This window comes from Tamandua tetradactyla, chromosome 7, assembly GCF_023851605.1.
Source record: "Tamandua tetradactyla isolate mTamTet1 chromosome 7, mTamTet1.pri, whole genome shotgun sequence".
In the NCBI taxonomy this organism is placed as follows: domain Eukaryota; kingdom Metazoa; phylum Chordata; class Mammalia; order Pilosa; family Myrmecophagidae; genus Tamandua; species Tamandua tetradactyla.
This window is the reverse complement of record NC_135333.1, coordinates 69,242,790-69,261,486: the sequence shown is the minus strand read 5'-3', so window position 1 is coordinate 69,261,486 and position 18,697 is coordinate 69,242,790. Positions and strand designations below refer to the sequence as shown.

General features: G+C 55.7%; 2 protein-coding genes and 1 non-coding gene across 6 annotated transcripts; all 3 read right to left on the bottom strand.

Moving 5' to 3' along the window:
* Window positions 1-1,245: 1,245 nt before the first annotated feature.
* On the bottom strand, window positions 1,246-16,174 carry PTPN6 (protein tyrosine phosphatase non-receptor type 6). 3 transcript variants are annotated; one of them, XM_077169891.1, is made up of 17 exons: window positions 15,936-16,172; window positions 10,969-11,225; window positions 10,757-10,879; window positions 10,318-10,512; window positions 7,538-7,727; window positions 7,305-7,421; window positions 7,101-7,214; window positions 6,895-6,991; window positions 6,414-6,493; window positions 6,090-6,239; window positions 4,847-4,978; window positions 4,536-4,690; window positions 2,585-2,652; window positions 2,324-2,475; window positions 2,132-2,223; window positions 1,659-1,769; window positions 1,246-1,434 (listed from the first exon to the last, which is right to left on the bottom strand). In XM_077169891.1, the coding sequence occupies exons 2-17, from the start codon at window positions 10,974-10,976 to the stop codon at window positions 1,386-1,388; spliced, it is 1,833 nt and encodes a 610-aa protein (XP_077026006.1). In that variant the 5' UTR covers window positions 10,977-11,225; window positions 15,936-16,172; the 3' UTR covers window positions 1,246-1,385. The 3 variants fall into 3 exon arrangements, with proteins under 3 accessions (XP_077026006.1, XP_077026005.1, XP_077026007.1); XM_077169890.1 differs by lacking the exon at window positions 10,969-11,225 and having other exon boundaries at window positions 15,936-16,174; XM_077169892.1 differs by lacking the exon at window positions 10,969-11,225 and having other exon boundaries at window positions 1,628-1,769; window positions 15,936-16,170.
* A 484-nt stretch (window positions 16,175-16,658) lies between these two features.
* C7H12orf57 (chromosome 7 C12orf57 homolog) lies at window positions 16,659-18,606 on the bottom strand. 2 transcript variants are annotated; one of them, XM_077169911.1, is made up of 3 exons: window positions 18,494-18,606; window positions 17,598-17,774; window positions 16,659-16,902 (listed from the first exon to the last, which is right to left on the bottom strand). In XM_077169911.1, the coding sequence occupies exons 2-3, from the start codon at window positions 17,719-17,721 to the stop codon at window positions 16,751-16,753; spliced, it is 276 nt and encodes a 91-aa protein (XP_077026026.1). In that variant the 5' UTR covers window positions 17,722-17,774; window positions 18,494-18,606; the 3' UTR covers window positions 16,659-16,750. The 2 variants fall into 2 exon arrangements, with proteins under 2 accessions (XP_077026026.1, XP_077026025.1); XM_077169910.1 differs by lacking the exon at window positions 18,494-18,606 and adding an exon at window positions 18,104-18,465.
* Window positions 18,401-18,462, bottom strand: LOC143643039 (U7 small nuclear RNA). Its single transcript, XR_013156082.1, has one exon. It is a non-coding gene; the product is annotated as a U7 small nuclear RNA (small nuclear RNA).
* Window positions 18,607-18,697: the final 91 nt, after the last annotated feature.

Below are 18,697 nucleotides of genomic sequence, written 5' to 3'. Positions count from 1 at the left end.
GCCCCAGGGCGGGTAGAGGGGGTGGGACCTCGCTTTCCCTTTGTGCAGCTGGGGCTGGGATCCAAGGGCGTTGCCTCGGGAGAGGGGCCCCAAGGCCCACAGGTGAGCGCTCCACCCACCCACCCCCTGGAGGGCCAGTGCGCCCTTGAGCTATTGTGTTGTCTCTCTGCTCTTTGTTTCTGTCCTGATACCCGCCCGCCCGCCCAATCTGTCTTTATTTCAAGTGTTCCTGGACTGTTTCTGGGTCTGTCTCCCTCCAGTCTCCTAAGTGAAGGGAGGGGAGGAGCTGCCTTGCTCGCCATGGCGTCTCCAGCCCAATCCAGTGCCCATAACCCAGTGGACTCCATGGAGCATTTGCTGAATGAATGAAATCAAGCCTCTGTCCCTTCCTCCCCACTTCTGAGACTTCCCAGGAGGGAACCAGTCCTTGCTGAGCTGTGACTGACTCAGATCTAACTCCCCCAGGACATTAGCATCAAGGCAAAAAAAGCAATCGCTGGTGGTCCACCCCTCCACTCTGGACACAGTGGAGGGAGGTGGAAACAGTAAACTACCCTGCTCTCCCACCCCCAAAAAACTGTCTTTGGGCAGCCAGCCAAGCAACCTGGGGCGCAAGTAGGAGTGCCAGGAAGGAGCTGCCACAGGAGCCTCGGGGCAGTTGGGCCCAGGTGAGGGGAGCCCGGGGCTGGCCTTGGGGCTGTGCTACCGGCCCTCATTCCTCTCAGTCCTTGGATCTGGGCATCGTCCTCGGGGGCTGTGGTTGTATAACCACTGGCAAGACCCAGCTATAGGGGTGGGGGCCCTGGGACCAGACTGCCCGGGTTAAAACCTCAGCTTCCCTGCTCCATAGTCCTGTGACTTCGAGCAAGATATTGGAGCTCTCTGTGCCTCCGTTTTCCCCACTGTAAAATGGGAATGATAAAGATAGCTGGATTGAATGAACATGTCTCTAAAACAGTGCCTGGCACACGGCAGGCACATAATAAATTTGCTATCATCATCCCTCTTAGCTTTATGGTCTCTACAACCACCCAGTGAGGGGAGCAAGGCTTTGGCAATCACCCCTATGTAACTGGCCCTAGCTAATTCAGCAAAGTCCAGAACCAGGGCTGCTGGAAGACCCAGCTTTTAGACATCCACACACACCTCTTCCCTACCCCCTACCCACACCCCGGTGCCCAACACTGCAGGCTGAGGCCCATTTCTGCCCCCTCCTGCCCAGGTACACAGAGTTAGAGGCACACGCAGTGACCCTAGGGGCTTTATTTACAAGAGAGAAGGGCTTGGCCCTGTCTGGGCCTTGCTGGGTTATATACAGTGTCAGGGAGAGGGAGTGGAGACATGTCCATTTAAATTACAATAGAACAGGGACAGGGGTCCTAGGTTCAGACTGGGGGTCCGTCGGCTGGAGGCCTGCAGGGGTCAGGGCTGAGGCTGCAGAGAGAAGGGCAAACAGGAGTAAGGAGGGTGGTCAGACCTGGGGAAAGCAGCAAGAGCAGGGCTGGGAGCAGCTGGAGAGGCCAGGGGAGGCTGTAGCCACCCAACCCCCGACACAGGGCTGAGCACCGGGGCCAGGGGACACAGGGGCAGGCAGGGAGGCGTGGTTCTGAGCAGAGGGCACCATTACCACGGCCTCCTCGGGAGGGTGCCCAGCTCACTTCCTCTTGAGGGATCCCTTGCTCTTCTCCTTGTCTGCTGACCTCTGCTTCTTTACCTTTTCCTCCTTCTTGTTCTTACTCTGCAGGTTCTCGTACACTTCCTCCTTGTGTCTGCGGATGGGTGGGCAGGGTAGGCAGTTGGCTCGCGTCAGGAAACACAGCACTCTCTGGGACCACCCCATCTCACAGATGAGCACACTGAGGCCAGGAATGCAGAATGACCCAGTCGCTGTCCCAATGCTAGATCAGTAGCTCCCTGAAGCAGAGGCTGCACCCCATCCGTCAGCACACAGCCAGTACCCAGCACTGCCCACACGCAGCGGGCACTCAGGAAACACTTGTGGACAGAAGTAGCAAACCAGGCTTGAGCTTGAACCCACGCCTCCCCAACTCTAGCACTTTGGAAGCCCAGGCTGGAGAGGGGAGAGACGCAGGGGCTGGGGGGGGCCAACAGGCAGGCAGGGGCCACTCACTTGGAGGAGGTGCGGGCGGCCTTGGCATGGGCGTTCTTCATGGCGGGGGGGTAGGTGATGTTCCCGTACTCTGACTCCTGGCCCTTCTGGGACTGTGGGCAGAGGAGTGGGGGGAGGGGGGTGGTCCCAGCCTGGCCAGGTGAGGCCCACTCCCCCCGCTAGCCCCACCCAGCCCTGCCTTCCTGCACACACCTGCATGACCTCCAGCTTCTTCTTGGTGGTTTCAATGAACTGGGCGATGGCCACGTAGATGAACTTATACTGTGCCTCCGTCTGCACCATGCCCGAGCGCTGGGCCCGCACCATCTGGATGGTCTTCTGGATGTCGATGTCACAGTCCAGCCCTGAGCAGCGGTGACAGCCCGACATCAGGGCGCAGGCCGAGGCAGGCACCCGCCGCCCACCAGCAGCCCAGGGCCCTGCGCCCGCCGCCCGGAGCACGGGCAAGCTCACCCTTAGTGGAGATGCTCTCCATGAGCATGTCGATGACAATGATGGTGCCCGTGCGCCCGATGCCTGCGCTGGGGAGAGAAGGGACAGGGCCACAGAGGCCATCATCCCCTCATGGGGGGGACACGGGGCTCGGCCCCAGCCACTGGGCGTGGCATAAAGCAACTAGACAGGGCCACCCATGAGCGAGGGGAAGGAGCTGCTAACGCTGCACCTGGGCTCTCGACCTCAGCCAGGGGATCTGTGTGGAAGCGCCTGGTTCTGAAGGGCCCCACCGTGTGCCTCCTTCCCAGCACGACCCATCCCTTTACCTCCTGCTTCCTGTCTGGCCCCCCAGCAAAGCTTTAGGCCCTCCAGTCCACAGAGCGCCCCCTGCTGCCCCAGGCCCTCCCCTGGCCCCATCTCTCACATCCTTGTCCCAAGCGAAGCCTTCCCTCCCTCCGCCCTGCCGAAGTCATATTTGCAGCCTCTTTCTGCAGGGCTCCATTTCCCTTTTTCCTTAAACCGTGATGGCAGGGAAAGGGCAGCCCTGGGGACTGTGGGGGAGGGGTGGGCACTGGGGTGAGGAGAGTTAGGGGAGCGCAGTGGGAAGCCTCCCTCCTCCTCCCACCCCTCTACCTCCCTTTGGGCAAACAGACCCCACGCAGGAAGCTCAGGACCCTGTGCCCCAGTCCCGCCCCCCCGGCTGGTTGGTCAGGCTGGTGCCCTGAGTCGCGATGGCTAATTTCAAACCCAGATTGTCAAAAATAACCCCCCCCTCACCCACTTCCTTCCTGTCATGTCTAAATAAAGGCCATGGGGCTTTCAAGAAGCGTGTGAGTGTGTCTGTGTGTGGGGTAGGGGGTGGGTACCAGTAGCAGGGCGGTTCTCAGGGACGCGCCTGCCCCAGGAAGGGCATGGCTGGGGTCCCCAGGGCAGCAGGTGGGAGGCACCTCCAGACCCAGCTGCCAGGCTCTGCCCTGAGGACGAACAGGTGCTAGTGGGGAGAAGGAGGAAGTCGGGGGCCCTCACAGGCCCGGGCAGGGTTGGGGGATGCCTGGAAGGAGCATGAAGGAAAGAGGACAAAGAAGGTTCTTACTTACCCCAATCCCTGCCCGATTGTAGTTGCAGACTAAAAGGTCCCACTTTTTGAAGGTTTAGTGTTTTTGGACACAGTGGGAGGGTGTGTTTAGGGTTTTTGGACACACACAGGATGCCAAAGGGCGTCCAGACAACCCTTTGGATGCCCATCGCCAACCTGCTGGCCCAGGTGGGGAACCCACGGGTCGGAGAAGTTAAGCAGTTCGTCCGAGGTGACCCAGCGAGCAAGCAGAGGAGCTGCACCCACTGGGAGAGCCTCCATGGAGAGCAGGCAGGCCGGCTGGAGGCCCCGCTGAGGGACCCCTGCTCCTCCTTGCTGACCCCCACGCCCCATCTCAGCAGGACCAGCGTCTCCTGAACATAACAGGAGCATCTCCTGTGGCTGAGGGAGGGGAGCAAAGCAGCAGCCTAGGAGAAGTCCAAGCCCCCCAGGGCAGCAGAAGTGAAAGGAGACAGCAGAGGGAGCTGCGCTGACCCAGATGGAAGGTCCTGAGGGCTGAGAAAGAAACACTGGCTGGGCAGAAGCAATGTGAGGAAAGGGTGGAGATGGGGGCTGGGGGGGGCTGCGTCCATGCAAGTGCCTGCCTGGCCTCTCCCCTGACTAGCTGGTGACCTGGCCCATCACTGGGCCTCAGTTTCCACACGTGTTATTTGGCAGGTTGGACTAGATGGAACATCCTGGAAAGATGCTCAGAGTCCAACATCTGACCGCTCCCAGCCGAGCTGGGTGGGTAGGTATGGGGAACCCAGAAGAGGCTGGGGGTGGAGGGAGGCATTAAACCTCTTGATGTGTGAATTAACAGCCCAAGGCACTTAGTGAGCAGTATTTCCTTGCTGGCCCTCTTTGTTTTCTGACTTCTGATACGACTCTCACCTGCAATGCACAATGATGGGTCCCGGGTGAGGCAGACTCTCCTGCCGCTGGTTGATCTGGTCCAAGAAGCTCAGGACGCCCCCAGGCTCGCTGGGGACCCCATGGTCAGGCCAGCTCAGGTACTGGTAGTGCCAGATCTTCCTAACCAGGTCCCCCTGGGCAGGGAACTTGGGATCAGGGCCCACGGCTCCCACGCCATGCCCCATCCAGCTTGGGGTGCAGGTGCTTTGTCCTACCCCACCACACAGGAGAGGAGGACCAAGGAGGGGACCTGGGGTGGCGGAGCACGGGGGCTGGGGGCGGACACTCACATTGTCCAGCGGGGAGACCTGCAAGGTGCGCAGTTTGTACTCAGCTGTGTCGTGCTCCCCACAGTTTGTTACAGCATAGGGTCCATAAATGCACTGAGAGCCCACGTCTGGCCAGTATGGGACACACTTGTTCTGCAAAAGCGGGCCCCAGGGAGGGGAATGAGGCCCAGAAGCGGGTGCAGCAGGCCTGGCAGTTCCAGGCCAGGTCCCTGGTGCCCGACCAAACAAGCATCGGTCGGTTAAATGGGTGCACTGGCCTGGAGTCAGGAGACCTGGGATCTGGAATCAGCTCAGCCATTGAGACCTGATCAGCCACTTAACCTTACTGATTCACTTAGCAAACTTCAGCAGAGGCTTGCATGGCACCGGGAGCTGTGCAAACCAGGCTGGGGTCACAAACATTACTGAGCCAGTCTCTGCCCCTAAGCCCTGGGAGCTCACAGGCCAGCGGGGCAGAGAGACAAGCAAACAGGAAAAAACAGAACATGCTGAGGAAGCACTTTGAGGGAGAAGGCTACTTCTCCCTGGGCCATGGAGGAAATCAGAGGTGGCTTCACAGAGGAGGTGGCACTTAAGCTGAGTCTCCAAAAACAAGGCGCCTGCCAGGCAGAGATAGTATGGAGAGAGAAAGTCATTTCTTAGCAGAAAAAGAGCCAATAGAAAGGCATAGAAACCTGAAGAGCCTGACCCCTTCAAGGCAGTGAGTGTTGCAGGGAAGCCAGGGGATTGGAGGGAGGCAACTGGGAGCTGTTGAAAAGTTGTCAGAGAGGGAGCAACTGGATCCAGTCTGCGCTTTGGACAGGATCACTTTGACTGCAGTGCAGAGTGGAGGCAGTGGGGAGAACAGCAGGGCAGTGAGGCGGGTGGGGGGCGGGGGGCAGACTCGAGAGATTCCCGAGGCCGAGAAGACAGGCCTTTCTGCCTGGGTCAGGGCAGGTGGGGGCAGGGGCGGTGCCCAAGTTTCTCCTTTGCAAGGCAGGGATGGGAGGTGCTATGGATTGAGAGATGAGATGGTATGTGTTGGAGGGATGCTTTGGGGCACATTAAGGAAAATTGAGGAGAGTCCAAGGTTGGAAACAGGGGTCTGAGAGTCTCTGGATACAGCCGTGGCCTCATCCCACTCTCCGTGAGGTGCTACTTGCTCTGACATCCAAAGGCTCTTCTGGTTAATGGTGGTGGGTGACAAGCTCTTGGGGGAGGGATGTGCCTTCGGGCACAGGGGCAGGCGCAGAGGTGCACCTACCCGGCCTTTCTCCACCTCTCGGGTGGTCATGACGATGACGCGGGTGTTCTCCTGCCACGTCATCTGCCAGAAGTCGTTGACCGTGGCCTCCAGGCAGCCCTGGCTGGCAATGTAGGTCTTAGCGTTCTCATCGGGGCTTAGCAGCTGGTTCTGGACACAAGCGCAGAGAGACGCGGCCCAGGGCCGTGAGCCCCTTGGCTGGGGACCCGCCACCCGTACCACCCTCACCCACCCACATCAGCTGTGTCTGTGCACCCAGGTAAACCCCCACAGGAGGGAGGACCCCCGGCCCTGCCTCCCCCGGCAATGACCGGCATTGCTGACCCTGACGTAGTTGGCGTTGATGTAGTCGGATCCGGGGATGTTACTGTCACGTCCCTGCAGGATCACTCGGGTGTGGTCGACTGGTAGTGGGTAGAGAGGAGGTGGAGAAGGGCCTGGGTCAGCCAAGGGCCCACCACCCCCTTCCCAGGACAACCCTTCCTAAGCTCAGGGCCCTCCTGTCTCAGAAGCCATGAAGCTCACAGAGGACTGGGGGCCGGCAGGGGGCCCTGTATGGGTGGGAGGGTAGAAGTTTCCTGGTAAGGAGAGGGGGCAGAGGAGAACCTGCCCGGATTCCATCGGGAGGAGAAGAGCATTTTGGAGCAGGGGAAGCTCCATCAAGGGGTAGACAGAAGGTCCGTGGGATGGGAAGGTAAAGGGTGCCAGGGGAGATGGGCGCTCCTTGAGCAGGGGAGGGGGGCAAGGGCAGACAGAAGCCCTGTGAGAGAGGGGGAGGGTCTCCCTGGGTTGGGGGGGGGCTCACAGGGGAGAATGTTCTTGTAGCGGTTCTTGCCCTTGTTCTCTGGCCTCTGTCCTTCCAGCCGCTGGTGCAAGTTCTTCACCTCCTGCTTCTGCAGACTCTGAGGGGTGAGAGGAGAAGGGGCATCTGTGGGTGGGGACAGGAGGCGGGTAGGGCAGGGAAGGGTCTACCTAGGGCCACTGCCTCCACCACCCCACCCGGTAGCATACCTCAAACTCCTCCCAGAAGCCGGCCTTGGCCGTTTCCTCGGACTCCTGCTTCTTATTCAGTTCCAAGACCCGGTTCTCAATGTCAGCTGCGTTCACCCGCGTGGCATAGTAAGGCTGGGAGCGGAGGAGGGCGAGGAGTCAGCCGCTTAGGGGGTCTCGGAGGCTCACATCGGGGAGCGGGAGGCAGCCAGGCCCACCCCTCACCTGCCGCAGGTAGACGAAGTTGCCAGAGGCCTCCTCGATCCCTGTCCTCTTAAAATGCTCCACCAGGTCCGTGAGGCTGTCGAAAGTCTCTGATCCGCCCACCGTGTAGCGTCCACCCTAAGGGGTTCCAAGGAAGACCCCCGCAGGGCCTGAGCCCCCTGCCCTGGACCCTCCCCACCCACGCCTGCCCCCACCGGGCTTCCGGTGCTCTCCCCACTGCCTGGCCACCTTACCTCACACATGACCTTGATGTGCGTGACCCTGAGCGGGGAGCCCGGGCCAGCCTTGAGTTGGTCACTGAGAACAGACAGCACAAAATCTCCGGGCTGGCTGAGGCTCTCACGCACCAGGAAGGTCCAGGGCTCACCCTTGGCCTGCAGCAGCGTCTCTGCCTGTCCCCCAGACATGTGGCCATGGTACCACCTGCAGAAGGCGGCATGGAGAGAAGGTAAGACGTAGGCCGCAGGACCAAGGCACTGAACTGAAGCAGCAAAGACACTCACTGAAGGGGGGGGCGGGGAAACAGGGCACCTACTACGTGCCACACCCTGTGCTGGATGCTTGCACCCCACCGCCCGTGCGCAGGTCCCTAACTTTTACAACATCAAGCGCTAGATATTATCCCCATTTTGCAGATAAGCCCAACTGAGCCACTGTGCCCTGGCCAAGAGCCCCGCCAAGCCTCAGGAGTCACGTTTGAACCAGAGCCCACCTCACCACATGGCTTGTCTCTGAAAGTTTTAGGCAGAGACACAGAATGGCAGGCGACATCCAGAATGTGTGAAGAAAGAGTCTCCAAGAAAGACGGGGTGGGTCTAGGGAAAGGGGGATGCCGAGGCCAGACCCCAGGGAGAGATGGGATGGGGAGAGAATGAAGTCACAGGGACACCCGGGAGAGCTCCCCCAAGGGGGAGAGACCAAAAGCTGTCTGTAGATTTGGGGGGCTCAGGAGGCCTAAGATGAGGTCACTCAAGGGGAGGCCAGGCCTCCAAGGGGTTGTCGGGACAGAAAGCAGAACTAAGACCTTTCCCCAAAGCACACCCCCCCTTCCCAGGAGGAAACTGTAACCCCACAATGCCTGGCCCCACAGGAAACCACGTGATGGAAAAAACACAAAACTCCTTCTGGGGAGAGAGTGAGAAGTGAGGTTGTGAGGTTTCCTCAGCCCAGGGACCAGGGGAAGGGGGGGTGGGCATTTTCCAACCGCAGGGATGGGGGGAAGGAGGGAGGAGGCCAGTCTGTCCCCTCTAGCTCACCCCTCCCCAGAGGAGACTCCAGCTCAGAGACCTCTAGGATCTCCTGTCTCACCCAGGAACCCCCATCCCGGGATCCCCCGCCCCACCCCACCAGTCAGGAACCACCTAGGACCCCCTGGGGAGGAGAGGAAAGGGGACTCACCCCCCTCCCCCAGGCCCCAGGATGAGGAAGTTTCCATGCAAATGTCAGGCTGACCACAGGCTGAGAGCTAGCCATTGAGGGGACAAATGCAAATTCCAGAGGAAGAGTGGCAGCAGCCAAAGGTAGGGAACACAAACAAAAGTCTGGAGAAAGAACACACCACACACCCTCCCAGGGTCAGGAGGCCTTAGGACCAGGTGAGATCTGTACTTCTGAGCTTGGAGAAGTCAAAGGGAACTCTTACACTTGGCTTCCCAGTCTCAATCTCCCCATCCTCGAGTCACCCCAACCCCTACCCTAGCTCAGCCCTGGTTTCCCTCTCTTATTTCTCCCAAGCTCTTTGAGCCCAGGTCTCAGCCTCCACCCAGGGTCCTGCTCAGCAACTCCTTCCCTCTTCCAACTCCATCCACAATTCATTCTCCTCCAGCAGGGCAAATCCTGGCTTGGGACAAGGACAAAGAGGAAGCATGAAGTTTAAAGGGATCTGGGCAGCAGACCCCTGTGAGTGTGGTGGGGATGGGAGAGAGAACAGAAGCAGACACAAAGTACCAAGAAAGGCAACCAGGAGCAAAGTCATCACTTCTTGGACTTCACTACTAGAAGAGGAAGGCTTCCAAGGAAGTAGCTCAATGGCCATAGGTTAAATGAAAAAGAGGTCTCCAGGGGTGAGCCGCTGGGGCTTCTTCCTCATCCTCATCAGTCCTAAGCTTTAATCAGTGACCTGAACAAAGGATTAACGCAAGTTTGAAGTCATGAGTCTCAGAAAGACTGAAAACTGACAGAATCAGGTTCAGAATCAGGTCAACAATCAACACACAAATAAAAATGTTGGCTCGGCCCCAGGTGTCCATGTGGAAAAAGTCTAGGGTTATGGAGCTGCCCTTAAGCTGTTAGGAGAGGTCACAGAGCTATAGCTGCTAAAATGAGCCACTGCAGTACACTTTTACAAATGCAGCGCGTTTCCATCCCATCCCACCCCACCCTGTACTTTGGGGAGACCTCATGGGGAGAGGCCAGCCCAGTTCTGGGGACCACATTTTGGTGCAATGGGAAGGAAAATGCCTTGAACACTGGGCCCCCCTCCCCTGGGCGGCATCACACACTGTTTTTAAATTTCTGTGTTTGGGCCAAGGGGCTGGTCAAGTTCTCCACAGCCCAAAGGGCAAGACCCTATGAAAGAGGCCGAGATAAGGCATTACATGTCCCAATAAATGTCAGTCCCAGTGACCATCTTCAACAGCAGCTCACTGGATTAGCCTGTAACAGGGACAGCACAGGGCAGGGGGCTGTCATAAGAAGGCAGATTTGGTCCCACAGAAGGAAGAGCTTTCTAACAACAGCTGGCCTGCCGTGGACTGGCCACGAGGAGCAGCCTGTCACTGGTAGGGTCTCGGTTGCCAGCCGACAGGGACCCTGGAAAAGGGAGGAGGTGACCTTCTCTTGCTTACTCAGGGCTGGATGGAAAGGCCAGCAGCTGAGTGGTCTGGGATGCCAGGTGCAGGGAGAGCAGAGAGGACAGGTGCACACAGACCCCTGAAAGGGAGAGGGCTGGGGAAGGGACCAAGGTGTGCTGCGCTGGGCCCAGGAGGCTGGGTCCAGGCGAGCAGCCCCTCACCTCTCACTGGTGGGGTCGGAGCAGTTCAGCGGGTACTTGAGGTGGATGATGGTGCCGTCGCGGTCCTGCAGGACGCCCTGCTGCTGCGTGTAGTATTCAACCAGCTCTGTCAGGGTGGCAAACTTCTCCCCTCCATACAGGTCATAGAAATCCCCTGAGTTCTGGATCCGAATATGGGTCACTTGATCCCCCACCCTGCGGGGCACCAAGCAGTGAGGCCCATGGGTGCAGAGCACAAGGGGGAGCGGGGAGGGGGATCGGCGGGGGGGTCCTGGGTCTGGGGTGCACGCTGGGATGGGGTGGGCACAGGCAGGGGACATGCTGGGGCTGGGGGTCAGCGCTGACCCGGGGAAGCCCGCAGCGCGTGGTCAGGGCCCACACCGGCCCACCAGAGCTGCCAAAGCACTGGCCCGGCTGGTCGGCATTAAAGGGTACCTACCTGACCGAGAGGGAGAAGTCGCCCTGGTTCTTTCGACTGGGCCGAGCCAGGAAGCTCCCATGGACACCTCGGCCCTTGAGCAGAGTCTCTGCATCCAGCCCACTGAGGTCTCGGTGGAACCACCTGGGAAGTAGGGGGCAGAGAACTGAGGAGGGGCCCCTTGGGCCCCAGGGCACCCTTGTCTTCTGCTACCACGGGTCCCAGGCCCTTACCTCACCATCCCGGGGGCTCCCAAGAGGAAGGGGATGCAGAAGATGAGGTGGCAGGTGGCACAAGCTAGTCCAGGCAGATGGAGAACTCCGGGGCCCAGCCTCAAACGCAGTTCTCGGTGCCCAGGCCGCCTCTCCACCCCCCGCTGGTCCTGGTTCTGGGGCTGCCACTCCACTGGCCTGGGGCAGCCGGCAGGGCGGGGACAGGAAGGGGCGCGGCCGACCCCTTGGGGGAACTCACTCTACTTCTCGTTTTAGAGCTGAGTGAAGAGAAGTAGAGCAGCGTGGCAGTGGGGGTGGGGAAGGGGCCCCACTTCCCACATGTCTGCGATTAAAGCCTCCAGGAGCACAGCACGCACACCTACATGACGACACACGGATTAAAGGCACGCGTGTGCCTTGCACAGCAGAGAGCATGCTTCATGCATGTGAACCCACACAGTCACACACCATCTCTCCCTCCCCCACCAGCTGCTTCTCCACAGATGTCCCCGGTCCAGGCTAAAGAAAACGGTGATGGTGGTGACAACTACCACTGAACGGAGTCTTCTATGCCAAGGGTCCGCAATGCCGTTTACTATCTGACTTCTTCAGATACTCTCTTTACCCCCATTTTGCAGACCAGAAACCAGAGGGAGTTTTAAGTAGTTTGCCCAAGGCCATCTCATCAGTGAGTGGTAGTCAGTGCTGGGATTCAAACCCACACAGCCTGATTCCAAAGTCAATCATTTTAAGTACTGTACACCAGCCGTCACAACTTCAAAAAACTGAACTGGAGAGAATCCTTGTCAACTAGGGCTGCCATGGGAGGGGGACACTCCCAGAATCGCCAAGGCCTTGCAGATGCTTAACAGCACAAGAGTAATAGAGTCCAAAGGCTACTCTAGAAGCAACTCCTACTCAAGCTTCGGTTAGATAGTGAAAATTGCCATGGTTTGCTAAACCCCAACCAACATCACTCCTGTTATCTCTTAAGAACACCTAGGGTTCGTTTCCCAGTGCCTGCCCATGCAAAAAAAAAAAAGAACACCTAGGACTCAAACTGAGACTCTATAAAAGTTTCATGCACTAAGTTTGCTCTCCTGGAACTTAGAATTTCCAGAGGGTGCCTCGGCCAAATAAATCCTGAAACCCAGAGAGATCAACCAACCACTCCAAGATTACCAACTGATTACATCCCCCTATCATTTAGTGTCCACTCCCCTTCTCAACATGAAAAAGTCAGAACGGGCACTGCCTAAAGATCCCTATAGATTGGGAGAAGGATCAAAGAGGAGGAGGAGTTTTAACAGAGAAAATAGGATTGAACAAACGAGTATGATTGCTGAAGCATTATACTGATATTTCTTCTAGCCTCCAGTGTTTTGGAGAAGCTAGTAGGAAAAATCTGAAACAGTGGAATGGTAACCCATAACAAACTCTGAAAACTGTTCTGTAACTACTTGTTTACATGTACTTTTAAAATTATTGCTTTTCCTTTCTTTTCTTTGTATATATATTATATTTAACAGTAAAAAAAAAATTAAAAGAAAAAAAAAGCACAGGCATGTCCTCCTCTCCCTCTAACATACACATCTGAAGAAGTGCCACTGTGACAGAGAAATGGACAAAATGAGCCCTGTGCAGTCCTGAAAATTTGAGCCTTTCCTGCTTCTTGTCTCTGGGCCTTTGCAGGGAGGCTGAGCCAAGCAACAAAGCCAGGGAAGCAAATGCAGCCAGAGCACCCAGCTGTCCCTTCTGCCCTCTGTCAGCTCTGAATCAGCAGGGGCTTAGGACTCCAGGACTCTGACCAAGTGATCTGTCTCCAGGGGCTGAGGGCTGAGGTCCCAACCACAGTGGATATTCTCAGGGCCAGTTAGCCTCTAGAGCTTTAGAAGCCCTTAACATTTAAAGCCTACGATGTTCCCTGTATGTAATCCCAAAAACATACACAGACAATACCCAAGTAAAGCAAGAGGAAATCCAACAAAGGATGGCCAAGAAACTCACATGCACGGCTTCCTCTAGGGAGGGAAACTGGGTGGCTGGCAGACAGAGCTGGCAGGAACACTTATACCTTTTTGAATGTTGTATCACGGACATGTATTACCTCCCGGAAAATAAATAACTTGACTTGGAGACAGCAATTTCTGGGAAACTTCTGAGGTTCTAGGAATGTTTCGTATCACATTAGGCACATTATTATGTGTTATACGACAATAAAAAAGTTAAGGACAAATAGTAAAATCTACAAGTCCAGCACATATCTGGTCCAGTGTAAACGCCCACACATGAGCACCGGGTCCTGACCACATGTGAGACCTCAGCTCCGTGCTCAGCACCAAATACCTCCTGCACCCTGGCTCCACCCACTCTCTCTCCTCAGCTTAAACCTACTTGTCGGGAAAGATCTAACTAAGCGTCCAGAAACTCCTGACTCATCAAAGATGCAGGAATTTATCTGAAATGTGCACAGTCAGAAGGTAGAGACACAAAGAGATGGACAGTCAGTCTCTGCTGCCCCTTGGCAGGGAAATTTTAAAATAATAACCCCCAACCACTGAGTAAGGCCTGAAACAGATGTTCTTACACCAATGTTGATAGCAGCATTATTCACAGTTGCTGAAAGGTAGAAGCAACCCAAAACCCAAGTGTCCGTCTACAGATGAAAAGATCAGCAGAATGTGTTCTATCCATACAAGGGAACACTGTTCAGCCATAAAAAGGAATGACGTCCTGATACACACGACCACATGGCTGAACCCTGAAGACATCATTTTGAGCAAAATTAGCCAGACACAAAAGGGTAGATATCATATGATTTCACTTATGTGAAATAACTAGAATATGCAAATTCATAGAGACAGAAAGTAGACTCCAGGTTCCTGGGGCAAGGGTGGGGACCGAGGAGTCACTGCTTACTGGGTAGAGGGTTTCTGTCTGGGGCAATGGAAACATTTTGGTAATGGACGGTGGCGATGGTAGCACAACACTGCTAACGTAATTACCACTGATGGTATACTCGAGAGTGGTTAAAATGGGAAATTTTATGTTGAATACATGTCACCACAATAAAATTTTTTTTAGGAAGAAAGATAAAGTTTGATAGTTGTTCCATGCTCTTGAGTTAGCAGAGCATTTGCACGTGCATAATCCTATTTTGGCCATGGATGGACCTGTGATGTAGGAATATCTTCTACGTTTTTGAAGGGGAGGAAACTGGCTTAGAGCAGCTGGGAGTTACATATTAAGAGCCTGATAATTCAGAACAGAAAATTACTCCTTTGGGAAACAAGGAGATAAAAGCGGAGACCAAGATCAATGGTGAGACCTAAAGACAAGCAGTCTGAAAGGGCAAAGGGCAGACGAGGTGAAACAACTTCTAGAAAGTAGTTTAACTCCTCTGAGTCTCAGTATCCCCACCTATAAATAGGCTTAATGATATTTCCCAAACACTGATATAAAAAGCTGATAGGTGATAGCTTTCAGGGCCAACAGATTTTACATGACATTATTAATCCTCATGTCTACCTTTTAGTGGGTATTGATAGCTCAACTTTGGAAATAAAAACTCAGGTGCAGAGGGGTTATGTAACATGCCCAAGTCACAAGCTAGTAAGAGGGAAGATGGACAAACCTCGACTGATGCCAGGACCCACTGCCTTTTCCACCACACCAACCATACTCCTGGAGAAGGCTTCATGGAACAGGTGGGGTGGTCACTGGAACAGTCCATGGTAGAAAAGGAAGGGGGCAGGCATTCCACAAGGGGCAGCATCTGCAAAGGCCCAGAGGCAGCAGGCACAGAAGACACTTGAGGGGCAGTGCTGGACATGAGCTGAGCAGTGTGGCTTGAGCAAAGTTGGCCCGAGAGACTGGGACCCAGCTGCAGATAGCCTTCCCAGGCCAGGCCAGGGAGCCAAGGAAAGGTTCTGCAAGGGGGAGGCCATGCCAAGGTGCCTGAGTGTGAAAGGGATCAGGGACCAGAGACCCCATAAGAATCCTGTCTGTGGGGGTTGACAGCAAGGAGGGTGTGCAGCAGGGGAGGCAGTGCCAACAGAAAGGAAGGGGCAGATGTGAGTGTGAGAAGCATGGACCCACAGGACTGGGGGTGCTCAGCAATGCCCAAACTTACCAACACTCTCTAAGCAGGACTTCACTTAGAAAAGGCACAGCCTGCCCTGGCCCTGCCTGCCTTTCCTCCAATTTACTGGGCTTGAGGCATTCTGTCCTTTTGTTGTTTGTTTCCACATCAGTACCTGCCATTCCCTCGGCCCATGGCGGGAGCTTGACCTCCAATCACCACATGGCTGGCTGCCTCTTCTTCATCATCCAGGTCTCAGCTCAAAGGACACCTCCTTAAGAGAAATCCTCCCTGATCCCTGCAGCTAGTAATGCCCCTGGCAACCCCAGTCACTTGCAAGCACTAGAGCAGTTTCTTTTTTCTACATAATCCCTGTAAGGATCTAAAATTATTTTGTTGGGTTGATTGCTACATGGTGCCTCCTATTAGAAGGACATGAGAGCAGGAGCCGTCCGGGTCTTTGTCACTATTGCATTGCCAGCACCTAAGCAGGCCCTGGCACCTAACAGATGCTCAGTAGTCTCCTATTGAATGAATGATGTGAGAAATGGGAAAGTTCAGGGCAACTGAAAGGGAATGGAACCAAGGCCAGAGGTTGGGATGTGAAGGGGAAGTTGAGTGGGAGCAGGAACGCTTTTTCAGGTTTGCCTTTCAGGCTTATGTTTGAGACAATGTGGTTACCCAGGGCGCCAGCTCTCATGGGCAATGGTGAGAATAGACAGACATCTGTGAGGCAGGAGAAAAGGGGGCAGGGGGCATGAATGCGCTTAGGAGTCCTCACATCCTGGGGAGGGGGACACACTGGCACAGGAAGCAAACCCACAGAAGGTCCCACTCATGGTCACATACCTGCCCCTCCCTCCCAAACTTACGGAAGCCTGGGGACTTACGTAGACAGGGGACTTACCCACAGGACAGCATGTCCCTGGAGGGATGGAGGAGTCACAGGCAGTGGGCCGCAGGGGGTGGGGCCAAACCAGGGGCAAGCTAAGCACAGTGGCCCAGCCAGGAGAGGAAGTCGCTCAGAACTCAGCCACTTCCTCCTTAATCCCACCCGCCAGGCCAATGGCACTGCTAGGATAAGCCCCTGGACTAATGATCCCCGGAGAAGGGACAGGTGGGGCGGGGCTGGCCTCAGACCGCCCACAACAGCCCGCTTCCCCTCCAGCTCCACTCTACTGTCCCACAGGCCTGCCTGCCTATCCAGGGCCTCCTTCCCTTGGGAGGGAGGAGTCATCTGGCGCTCCACCTGACAGGACAGCAGGAAGGCAGGTGCCGGGAAACCAGGAAGTAGCCCTGGCAAAGGGAACGTCAACCAATGGCGGAAACTCACAATCCACAGAAAGCAATGAGGCGATGTAAAAGCCCTGGAAGTCTAATTCCTCAGAGAAGGAAGTGCCACCACAGTGCAGGCCCACCTGTCCTGGTGTCAAGGGTACCAGCCCATACTCTCACCCTGTGGGCGATGGGGAGGATTGAGGAGCCTGAGACCCTCACCTGCTCCAGGTGGGAGGCCAGCAGAGCACAGAGGAAGGATCTGGATGAGAAGATGTGGGGCAGCCTGGAACGGAAAGGGAATCAGGGGACAGGAGGTGGAGATTGTCAGGATCACAAAAGACTGACGCAGAGGCCAAGACACAGGCACGTTTATTATCCTCTGGAAACACCAAGGCCTTCCCTTCCCAGACAGCAGCACTGGGCAACAGGAAAGGACCAACCCCCTCAGGAGGCAGCGATGCTGCCACCAGAAGCAGGCCCGTGGGGCGGCAGTGTCATGGGCGGCAGGAACAGAGCCTTCAGCTTGCCTGACAGGCTGGCAATTTCAGGATCCTGGGCTTCATAGGACTTGACCAAGCGAGCAAACTTAAGGACACCTGCAAGAGGGAGTGGAGAGTTAGCTCACGCCTGGGAGGGCTGGACCAAGACGGCAGGAGGGGGCAGTTTGAACATGCCTCATAGGTTGCTCCCCCACTACCAGGGAGCTGTCTGAAAAACAGGACACCAGCTGGCCTCTATCCTGTGTGGTTTGGATCAACCACTTCCTGGTCTACACTGGGCACAACCAGTTGGGAATACAGTGAATGAAACAATCCCAAAGTAAAGTGCTCCTCGCTCTCAGGTGAACCATTTTAACAGTTAAGTCACAAGAGCCCTAGTATGAACGTCCACAAGATCCCAGGTCTGTTACCAACACAGGAGATCACAGGACAGCTGGGATTGAATCACACAAATCCCCAAAAAGATATTAGCTGAAACACTGTGACGGGGGCGCCAAACATCTTGTGGTTGTCACACTAAACTGCTAGAAGTCCAGTTCTGCTGCGACTCTGGGCATTTACTTTACAGATAGAGTCTGTTTCTTAATCTTACAATGGGATAATATAATGTTTAACAGGTAACCACAAAATGGACTTCAGACTTGGGTTGGCACAATTTGAGGTTAGATCCTTGGCGTCAACACTGCTGGGTTGTGGCCGCCGCCCTGTGGCGAAAAGGGGCACGACGGCAAAGGGGCACGAGCGCCCCACCACCCCTCTCCCCGACCCACCCCCATACCCCGTCTACCCACCTTCCCCGTCGCAGCTAAAACCATAAGCCTTGATGACCTCTTGCTGGATCTGCGTAGCCACGGGCAGCACAAATTGCAGCATCTTGCCCATGTCGTTGCACGCGTTGTCCCTAGCTTCGTCCATACGTACAGCGTTCTCCGGGGCCGAGAACGCCTGGATCACCTCGGCTAGAACCACTGTGCGCCAGGGCCATCCAGGGAAGAGCCCGAAGGAGGCGGTGGACCACCGTGGGTGGGTCCGGACAAGAGAGCAGGAAAATGCGCCAGGAATTAGTGGGCCGAGGCCATCGGCAGCCCACCCGATAAACTCGGCCCCTAATCCCTACCTTCAGGGGGCAGGACCCCACTCAGGAGCAGGAGACAGCACCCCGCGACAGCTCCATCCTCTCTCCTCCCATCCTTCCCTCCTACCCCCGACGATGACAGCCACTATTGTCTCCCGATCCTGCACCCTCATCCTCCCAACAGCAGATGGTCTACACGAGTAACTGGGAATGCTTCCTCACCCTTCGCCTGTTCGGCGCTCAGGGGTGCGGTTTGGGCCGAAGCAGCCGCCATACGGACGAATTGCTACGGATATAACGTAGCGAGGGAAGGAGCGGGAAGTAGGAGCCGACTCCGAAAGCTGTTCCGTGGCCAGAGGTGGTTTGAGAAAAACTCAACCTACTGCAACCGGAAGTTACTCTCGCATAACCTTTAACACTCCACGGCGGGATATGTAAGACCACCACACAAACACTACGGAACCCACAACCAAACAACCGAATTTCTGTAAACCTAGCTCTATTATTTCGAACAAAAACGAGGGTTTTCCGGCTAAAGCCAGAAAACCTACTAGACAAATTCTAAAAGAGCTGCAACACCGATAACGTGTGTCCTGGAGAGAATAGGAATACCTTCGGACTCCACTGTTGATGAGGGTGAATTCGGAGCAGAATTGTTTATTTATTCCTAGTTCTCATTAATATATAATCCGCGAGACATATTGGCACTCCCATGAAAAAAAAGCAGTATTCTGAGGAACTTATTTAAATCGTTCATTTCTAGAGTTTGTGAACGGTTTTCCCGAGCCTATGCAAATGAACCGACACTGATTGGCT

Excerpts from the sequence above, each read along its gene's own strand:
- PTPN6 (XM_077169890.1), bottom strand. Across the intron at positions 7,215-7,304 it reads ACTTCGTCTACCTGCGGCAG|CCTTACTATGCCACGCGGGT; the intron begins GTGAGGGGTGGG and ends CTCCGCTCCCAG. Across the intron at positions 6,240-6,413 it reads TCAACGCCAACTACGTCAGG|AACCAGCTGCTAAGCCCCGA; the intron begins GTCAGCAATGCC and ends GCTTGTGTCCAG.
- C7H12orf57 (XM_077169910.1), bottom strand. The coding sequence starts at position 18,155 with ATGGCGGCTGCTTCGGCCCAAACCGCACCCCTGAGCGCCGAACAGGCG. Across the intron at positions 17,775-18,103 it reads GAGCGCCGAACAGGCGAAGG|TGGTTCTAGCCGAGGTGATC; the intron begins GTGAGGAAGCAT and ends CCTGGCGCACAG. Across the intron at positions 16,903-17,597 it reads TTTTAGCTGCGACGGGGAAG|GTGTCCTTAAGTTTGCTCGC; the intron begins GTGGGTAGACGG and ends TCCCTCTTGCAG.